Source organism: Vollenhovia emeryi, unplaced genomic scaffold (genome assembly GCF_000949405.1).
Source record: "Vollenhovia emeryi isolate VEMERY1.0 unplaced genomic scaffold, V.emery_V1.0 DF939391.1, whole genome shotgun sequence".
NCBI lineage: Eukaryota > Metazoa > Arthropoda > Insecta > Hymenoptera > Formicidae > Vollenhovia > Vollenhovia emeryi.
The window spans coordinates 35,558-45,152 of NW_011966975.1; the positions used below are offsets into that span (position 1 = coordinate 35,558).

Sequence of the window (9,595 nt, forward strand, 5' to 3'; positions counted from 1 at the left end):
TATGTCAAGCCCAAGGTTATTGGAGGTGGGTGTGCTAATCTAAATAATTACCAATTGGGGTATATATACATATATATATATATATATATAAGTAATGTAAATAATTTTATGGATGTACATATTTGTCGGAGGCCGATCTTCTTCCATCTCAAATATCCGGTTTTCGTAGTGAGCGTAAGAAATTGAGCGAAGAGGAAAGTTAACTCTTTAAGTCCTTTTAGTTTAACACTTTTTATTTAACATAAACTGCACTGTTAACTTAATAAATTAAACCGAACTTTATTAATAAAAGAGACGCAAGCGATTCGTGCGTGCCGGGCCATTTATCTCGTTGTTATTATTCCTTTTTCTTGTCTCCCTTGACAACCGCCTGGTCGCACGCTTCACTAGAACGGTTAACTTCTCATCCCGCTCTCGCCTCTGAATACTATATCACCAGAAGAATCCAAACGCACCATCATATTTATTAAAATAAAATACAAATATAAAAGGCAGAAAAGGTAAATTCACATATTAAATGATAAGTAAATAATGGGAAACCTTAATATTTTTATTTTACAGGAGCGGAATTCAGTGTTGAGGCTTGAAGTTATGTCGTTAAATTTCCAGTTCCAATAATTGATTTAATCTGAAATAAATAACATTAATTAATATTAATCATGCTATTTTATATTTTATTTTTATCAAAACTGTCTCAATACTATTCTAATGCTGAAATATGTTAAAATATGAATAAATACTTAACTTTGTATGTAATTATTTTAAAATTATTTAAGACAAGGTGACGTATATAAAATCAGATTATAAATAGACATTGGTCAATGAGTATACTGTAAATAAACTATTTAATTTTTTGTTTATATATATATATATGTATAACGTACATGTAAGGGAAAATAAATTTGGGTCATATGACATGTACGTACATACAAAATACCGTTTGAACATCATACATAAACATTATACGTAAGAAATTAACGAACAGAACATACGTAAAGAAGAATTTATATATAATGTATATATTAATGTATTTATATATTCGCTAATCGCATAAACAAAACTTTGGTATGTATCAGTCAGTCAGTTGCTAATAGAGTGACTTTTTTTATTTCAAAACATAAGATGAAAAACTAAAATGTGCCGATAATAATATTATAATGAATTATATTGTAATCTTATAGTAACTAATCATACATTAACGAAACGCCATGCGTATAAACTCTATAAAAACGTTTTTACAAAACACTACATAAAATAAACAAAAAGCTAGGATTGCATTCCAAAACTTACTTTTTGAGGAAAATTTTACTGAAAATCTGTAGTATATTTCACGTAAACTATGTTGACATTTTTCTGAAAGGAGATTTTAGAATGCACCTTAGAAATATTAACACATTAGTATAACTTAGTAAAATAATGTACCGATGCCCACAAATAAAATATAATAGAATATATATATAAACGAATAAACTGAGAGCAAATTAAACAGAATTGTAGAAAGAAAATTAATTAAAATCCAAAAATTAATAATCCATTATTATACGTGATAAAATAAAATAGTTTTATTTAACTTTTGTCGACTTGTTCCACGTTCCTTTAAATGTCGCTCTGTCATCTTTTTGTAATAAGTTAAAGTACGTAATTTGATATATTTTGATGCTATTATTTTGATAATTTGAGCCTCATGAAGATCTTCTTTATGTATTTATGTATATCTTCTTTATATATCTCCCATGTTATCGGTTATAGGATGTTCAGGTGTAAACATTTTTCTAATGTTGGGCAATAACATCTGTACAGTATTTATCACAATGTTACGTTTAAAATTTGTTCCTCGTATATCACATAAAGTTAATTTTGTTTTAAAAATCTTCTCTACAGTTTCCACAATTTTAAAGACTGCATTTGACGGATAACAACTTTCCGCGATTTACAAAAATTGTAAATGAATTATATTTATTAACGTTTACTGTATAATTATGACATTTATCAGAAATTACCACATTGTAATCAATTAAAATACTCGCACAATGATGGCAATGCATTTCTTTTAATAGTGTACGAACAATAGAACCAGCTATATAATATAAAATATTTTCTTGTATACCTGAAAAATTTATATTATCTACCATATTAAACAATTTTTCTAATTCCTCTGAATTTTGACATGTATCATAATCATATGTAACACGTTTTGGTTTTCGAAATTTTAATATGGAGTAGGTTTCGGAAATGTCACCTAAACAATTTGCATTAACACTAGCACGAACAGCATTTCGAAATAAGAGTTGTCGTAAAGCCCATTTGAATTGTAACACATTCGGATTGTTGTTCCATCCACCACGTCTTCTTATGCATGAAAAATATAATTCTAAGTGAGAACACTTGTATGTCAAAACATATTTTAAAGGTTCCTCTTTTTTATACATATATCAGATCACATGCCAAATTATAATAACTTTGAACATTTATTTGAAATCCTAATGCAAATGTATTTCGAGGATGGAGAAAAATATTCGTGCCATTTATTTTTAAATGAATGTTATGCTATCATTTGAAATGAATGTTATGCTATCATCAAATACTTGTTTAATTAATTTTAAGTTATTTATCATCATTAGTGACTTAAAACCTTTACCATAACTACTTCTTGAATTCATTATGTCGAATAATCTATCAATAACACGAATAAAATTGGTTGTTGCTTCACTACCTTTAAAATCTTTGTTTCCGCTTGTTCTAAGAAAATCAATAGCATCTGCTACAGAGCTACTCAATGTCTGTGCTGCTAGACGCACATTCATTTTATTATTTTTAAAGTAAATATGATTAAAACTTATTTTATTAGCCAATTTCAAATCTTCCTCTTCTTGAAGCATGTACAATTTTTCTATATAACTAAATGAGATTAAGCCAAGTTCTGATGTTATATTACATTCTGCAAAAGTATTTCGTGCTAGTTTAAGTACATGACATGGATCTAATATGCAGTAAATATTTGATTCATTATGAGGATGTTTAAAAAGGCTTTTTATATTATTACCAGTAATAGTACAGCCAAGTGATGTAAAAGTTGTAAGATTGCTTTTAGCTCCATCACATGTTATAGAACGTACTATTATACCTACTTCATATAGTTTCTCAATCGCAACTTTAATTAATTGTGTTTGAATGTTTGCATTAATTTTATTAACAAAAAAATAAGCTATCGGACATTTGAATCTATTAGTATACGAGATAATTTGAAACACTAGAGCTTCTGTTGCTAAATCTTCAGAATTATAATGTAAGAAGCCACCATAATCAACATAGCCTATATTTTTATCAACTTTAATGTCATGTATTACTTGTGTCCGTATAGCCATTGAATCGAATATTAGAGCAACATCTTTCAATGGTTTTTTTGATACTTCTGCTTGTAAATATTCGAAAACCTCTGTCAAGAAACCAACGTTACAACTATAATTACTTAACCATTTACGCAACATTGACGGATGGGGAAGAAATAAAGTTTCTCGAACAAAGTCATAGGCTTTAGGACTATAAAAATATGTTAAAGCAAATTGTTTCATTTGTGGTGTATCCGTCTCCCTGTTTTTGCAACATTTTGGTTCCTATACTCATTTAAAATGCATTCGAATTTTGAACCATTAAAATTGTTACTTAATACCTGCGCAAGATCCGAATTATGCAAGTTATTCCTTTTTAATGTGTCAATAAGATTATGCATTGTAGTAATGGCTAGCCCCCGACGATGTAAACGTTTTTGTAAAATGTGTATTTTTCTTTGTAGTTGTATTTGTTTTTCTGCTATCCTGTATTTTGTAGGAGATACTTGTATCATATCCACAGTATTCATATCCACAGTATTCATATCCACAGTATTCATATCCACAGATGCCCGGTTTTTTGTCTGCAATAAAATTAAACTTTTTCAAAGTAAAAGTAAAATATTAAAGTATTAATTCAGATAACACAATGTATATAATTATACTGACAATATACAGCCATGTTCTGCTAATAAAAACATGATAACAAATCTGTAGCAAATACGACAGTTATGTAATTATTTGTTTTGTGTTAATTATTTGCGAATATTTGTTTTATTTTTATTTGCTATCAACTTTAAATTTAATTTGAATGTTGGAAAAAAACAGCAAATGACTAGCAACTCTAATCACAAGTATATATAATTATACTCGAATATGTCGTGATACATTATTATCTGAGTAATTTATAATTTACATATATGTATACCGTTTTATCCATTTTTTCTGTAGATGAAGTCTGCTCTATTTCACTGGAACTCTAGAATACAACAGTATTTAGTACACTATTCTCACTTAAAAACACACATATATATGTATATATAAATATATTTATTAAAATTAAATTATTTACTAAGTAACAAACCTCGACTATACTATTCTCGTCTCTTTCATTTTCAGATTCTGTATCAAAAATTGATGGAATTGCATCTTGTTTCAATAAATTCTTTCCTGTTGGTGTGAGTGGTCGAAAAAGATTTTTTGAAAAATGTACACTACAAATACATGCATTTCGTTGTACAGGCAATGTTATTAAGTTTGGTGGAATTGCTTCCAACCACTTGTATTTGAGAGTGTTCGTACGGGGAAATCTATAGAAAAGAAACACGACAAAGTATTGTATATAACCTATAAGTATATAATCTAGGTTTATCGCGTGTAAACTTTGTAAAGTATTTATGCTATCTGAAGAAAATAATACTCTAATTTGCTTACTTGTATAATGATAAATTCATATCTTTATCACGTGTCTTAAGACAATTTTTTATACAACATTCTCTTCCCATTTTTGATAGATACACTTTTTGGTTGTCACCACTATACGAGAACAAATCTGAATCAATGTTTTCAGCCACGGTAGTTGACGTTAAAAAGAGACATCACCATTCCCATTCAACTATCTCTCTCTGACCGCTCGATCCTATGGAGGGGGTAGGCAGTGCTCCTTCCAGTATGGTTAAGCCGCAGTTTCACGCAGCGAGTAAAGCCTATCACACAATGCCAGGCAACAGGCAACAGGAACAGGGAATAGAATTTCTGACGCGTTGGATTCGTCGGAAATTTTCTACCAACCAATCCAACGCGTCAGAAATTCTATTCCCTGTTCCTGTTGCCTGTTGCCTGGCATTGTGTGATAGGCTTAAAAGCTGGCGTTTTACCCCCACTCCACCGCCACGCAAAGCAGCGTTAAAAAGCTGTTTGCTATCGCCTCTATCCTTTTCATGTAGCGAATAGAAGCTCATTTCATCACAACGCAAAACAAGCGTTAAAAAGCAACGATTGCTAAGTACATTACCTGATATAACCGCAACTGCAACATAAAAATGGAGTTGGAATATTATAATCAATACATCGAGTACGTAAAATATTATAAACATTAAGTGGCAGTTATAGCTCAAATTAGAAGACGACGTATAGCTGCTGCAGTTGCTGCGATGTGTTTGATAAATGAAAAAGAAATAAATATAAGAAATATAATTATTAATACAATATAACAAAATTAATCTATCTTATATAAATAAATAAGAAACAAAGAGCAGTCTAACCTACAAGTATGTTTGCATATGTTTGCTGTATGTATATAATATGTACTAACTTCGTTTATATTTTTGGGTGCTGTCAATTGATTAAATCCTTCAGCCATAATTTCTTTTTTATACACTTTTAAGTAAAATAATTTAAATTTAAGTAAAATAATAAAAATTTTAATTTAGCAATCTATAAACAATTGTTTTTTATAATATTAAAATAAGAAAAATTGAAATTATTAAATTTATTAATTTATTTATTTTTAAATTAAATTTTTTAATTAATAACAACTCTTATTTAATTTAAAACAGCAATTAAATTTCCTGTTAATTATAACTTATTATACTTTTTAAATTTACATATTTTTATTTTTAAGTACCTATAATAATACTGACAAATCCAGTATTTCTTACTGCTATTGATCCTTTTTGGCCCGTCCATGACATTCTTTGGGCCACCTTGTCATGTACACTCAGCCGCAAAAAAGCAGTACACTAAAAACTTGGGAGAAATTTACCAAATTTCAAATGATCGTAACTTGGTAAATAATAAAGATAAAAATAAGTACAAGAATGGAAAATGAAGCTCCGAATGTCCTCTTTAAGAATATTTGAATGGCTATTACGCTCGGCCATTTTTTGCAAAATGACGAATGATAAAGTGAGAGGATGCAAAATTGATAATCAAATGTCCGGGTTTGCAACGGTGCATGGCGTGAATCAGGGGCCCGATTCTCGAAATCATTCGAAGAAGAAACATATACGAATATTCTGCTCTGACAGAAAAGATGCAAGTCGATTGGTTAAAGCCATGCGAATAGCCAATCAACTTACAACTTTTCTGTGAGAGCAGAATTTTCGCATACGTTTCTCCTTCGAATAAATTCAAGAATTGAGCCCCAGGTATCACAGCCTAATATGACGAAGTGTACATGAAAGCATAGGGTGTTAGCTTTAAAATGCTTTTTTATTGAGCTCGAGACGATCATTTTTCGCGGAGTTATGCACATTACATCGTTTGTACCCGTTTGTACTACCATTAATAATGGTATACAAACCATTATATATACAAACCATTTAAATAAAAAAATCGTATACAAAAATGATACAAACGATGCTCTTTTGAATGGCGTAATTAGATTTCAAACGTCTTAAAGTGGGGTGCTGGCGATCATTTTTTCACCCTTTCGTAACTTCATCCCTTTGAGGTACAAACGAAATGAATGGTGGTACAAACAGGTACAAACGATGCTTTTTCGAATGCATATAAAAAAAATTTTTTAAATTAAAGTCGGGTGCTAAGTTCACCCAGGTCCGAACGTACCAGCTGTAAAATGCGCAGTCTATCTACATAAGTTTATGGGTCAAATCTACCGCAACGACTCCTAGCGGCTACTAGAGAATTAAGAAATCGCGTTACTATTATAAGCGATTTTCCTCTACGGCTCTACCACCAGTGTCGTGCATGTACATATATACGTACGACCGTGGTGTGGACAAAATGATCTGAATTTAAATACGTAGTGAAAAGTGAACGTACAGTGATAATACAAAATAATACGTGTAAATAAGGAAAACACGTTGAATTGTAACAAAATCGTTTCCGAAACTGAAATGATTATGGCGTAGTTCTCAAAAGAATGTACTCTGTCCTTCTCTGTGTCCAACGAGATAAAATGTTTGCACAAGTATATCAGTGAATCATGGATTATCTTATGAATATGTGACTGGCATTATCTTACCGTTCTTATTGCGTCGTTTCAATGTGTACGCGACTACGCAATTAACGCGTTAAACGGGATAACCTTGATGACACAAACCTCAGTTACATCCCAGTGCACTTTGCCCAGAACGTAATCATTTCGACGTTGGCTGCATTATTGTGAAGGACATATGCTGTGAAAAGAAAATGAGTTGGCTACCGAGCAATCCATTGCGACCGAAAAAGCAGCGATCCCGAGACTCGCCACCGAAAGATGCTGATCCATCCGCATGTTACGATAGCTTTTGTAAACACTCGCAGCAGATTTACGAAATTATTCTGCATTCCTTAGTAAGAGCAACTATTTTTAGAGCTTTCCTCATTTTGTTGCTTTAAAATTTGCATTCCTCTCCAGTCAATATGTGTTTGTCTAAAAGATGTCTCTTATCTAGCAAGTGAATTGTCTGCAATATGTGTTTGTCTAAAAGATATCTCTCTTATTTAATAAGTAAATTATCTGCAATATCGTAGCAGATTGGCAGTAAATCTCAGATGTTGCAACAGATTCGGTATCTGTGTCTGCAATTAAACTTGTATTTTGCTGGCAGACCTTGCAAATGTAATTTTACAGCCTATTGTCAAAAATTAAGTAGAATCCATTATCTTGTAAACAGTTAAATGTAATACATCATTTAGATGGTTATAGAAATGGCAGATTTTGTTCTCAGTCTCTGCAATTGGTCATACTCTATTAACCCTTTGCACTCCGAATTATATTTCATCTATTGGTTTGGACTTGGAAAAAATGTCGAGTGAGACTCGACAAAGGAGCTCCTGAGATAAAAACTGATGTCGAGTCACACTCGACATAGGAGTGCAAAGGGTTAATAGAATCTCTTATATTTCTATTAATATTCTATTGACAAAATTTGTAGCAAACGCCTGAAAAATCTGTTCTCTACAAATTTGGCTATCCAGGCTAATCTTTAAGACCTCATAAAGAAAGATTCTGAAGAGACTTTAAGATTTTCTGAGAAGACATATCTGAAAGTTATGTTTTATAAGATATATTTTGGAACATATGTATAGCTATTTGTGTTATTGACAAACATTTCATTACTAAAACTATGACATGGTTAATCTACGTGTAACGTAACGTACAAAATATTTAGTACGAGTTAATAAAATAGATGCAAATAGATCATTATGAAAAAAATTGGGATTAAATCAATCTTTAAAAAAGATATTAAAAATAAAATATTAATTTATTACAAATACGGGGAAAATAATGTAACACGAAAATAATAAAAGAAATTATCTAGACATAAAGATGTGTCAGATAACTTTACAAGTTCAAGGAACTTTTATTTTTAAAAATTGCCAGTTAAAATCCGACCATTTGATTTGAATTTTATTATTCTTTGTCACAAAATAATTAAGGAACTTTTCAGAAATGCCTTGATCCTTTTGTTCTTATGTTTATCATTGTTCTTCCCAGATAGCCAGTATGCTCAAGCAATGTATGGAAATAAAATGCCAGCAACTGATGCTGGCTCTTTGCTGGGAATATGAATTCAATGTTTGAGTGCCCTTACGAAAAAGTAACGAAATAATTACTAGAAAATTACTGTATATCAGTAATTGAACTATCAGAAATTACTGATGTACAGTAATTTTCTAATAATTATTTCGGTGCTTTTCCGTAAGGGTGATTTAAGTACAGCTAGCATAATGTTAACATATTGTCGTAGTTAAATACACAGCTAAAGAGAGAACACATCGAATAGGCATACTGTTAACAAAGAATTAGCATATATTGTTTTCAATTTTCTAACAGATATAAACATGTTATAACTATTACATCTGACCAAGCACTTAATGCTAGCATAATGTTTGAATCATGCAAATGTTTCATTTCCGACACCAAATGCTAGCAAACAACAGCACAATAAACGATATAGATGCATAGCAAGATGCTAACATTTTTCTTAGCAATGTGGAAGCAACTTGTGCTCACACTGGCTATCCGGGTAGTCATATGCATTTAAAATTTTGAAATGAAATATTACTGATACCTTAATTTCTATATCTGTGAATATACATAATAGTTTTTTTAATCTTGCATACATTGTTTTAGTACATAATTGGTATTTATGTATTGAAAAATCAAAGCTATGAAAAAATCACGGGTATTTTTACAATAGCAATGTAGGGCATTAAAATATACGAAAAAAGATGTAGTCCAGGCAATAGAAGGTTTTACCTTGCAAAAGGTCAAGGAAACTTTATACTTGGCATAGTTCTTAGGTTTAGCATAC

The 9,595-nt window shown here is 30.7% G+C and overlaps 2 protein-coding genes across 12 annotated transcripts in view; one reads left to right on the forward strand and one right to left on the reverse strand.

The window, feature by feature from the left end:
- Window positions 1–64: 64 nt before the first annotated feature.
- LOC105558012 (THAP domain-containing protein 1-like) lies at window positions 65–4,877 on the reverse strand. Of its 9 annotated transcripts, XR_001008641.1 has the most exons (7): window positions 4,764–4,877; window positions 4,414–4,639; window positions 4,258–4,308; window positions 3,671–3,913; window positions 1,729–1,792; window positions 1,291–1,695; window positions 611–628 (listed from the first exon to the last, which is right to left on the reverse strand). XR_001008641.1 is itself a non-coding variant. In XM_012005490.1 (6 exons), exons 1-5 carry the CDS (start codon window positions 4,832–4,834, stop codon window positions 590–592), a joined length of 630 nt encoding a protein of 209 aa, XP_011860880.1. In that variant the 5' UTR covers window positions 4,835–4,877; the 3' UTR covers window positions 65–427; window positions 541–589. The 9 variants fall into 9 exon arrangements, 8 of the variants coding, with proteins under 8 accessions (XP_011860880.1, XP_011860878.1, XP_011860879.1 ...); XM_012005490.1 differs by lacking the exons at window positions 1,291–1,695; window positions 1,729–1,792 and adding an exon at window positions 65–427 and having other exon boundaries at window positions 541–628; XM_012005488.1 differs by lacking the exon at window positions 1,729–1,792 and having other exon boundaries at window positions 65–628; window positions 1,291–1,353.
- A 2,120-nt stretch (window positions 4,878–6,997) lies between these two features.
- LOC105558013 (UPF0518 protein GL19323-like) overlaps window positions 6,998–9,595 on the forward strand; it is a 23,978-nt gene continuing 21,380 nt past the window's right edge. For all 3 annotated transcript variants that reach the window (XM_012005493.1, XM_012005494.1, XM_012005495.1), the window contains exon 1: window positions 6,998–7,628. In XM_012005493.1, coding sequence (XP_011860883.1) covers window positions 7,485–7,628 — 144 coding nt within the window. In that variant the 5' untranslated portion in view covers window positions 6,998–7,484. The remainder of the gene's footprint in view (window positions 7,629–9,595) is intronic.

Coding starts and splice junctions, on each gene's coding strand:
- LOC105558012 (XM_012005484.1), bottom strand. CDS start 4,834: ATGGGAAGAGAATGTTGTATAAAAAATTGTCTTAAGACACGTGATAAA. Junction 4,309..4,413: donor ACGAGAATAGTATAGTCGAG/GTTTGTTACTTA, acceptor GTTGTATTCTAG/AGTTCCAGTGAAATAGAGCA. Junction 1,696..1,728: donor TATAACCGATAACATGGGAG/ATATATAAAGAA, acceptor AAATACATAAAG/AAGATCTTCATGAGGCTCAA.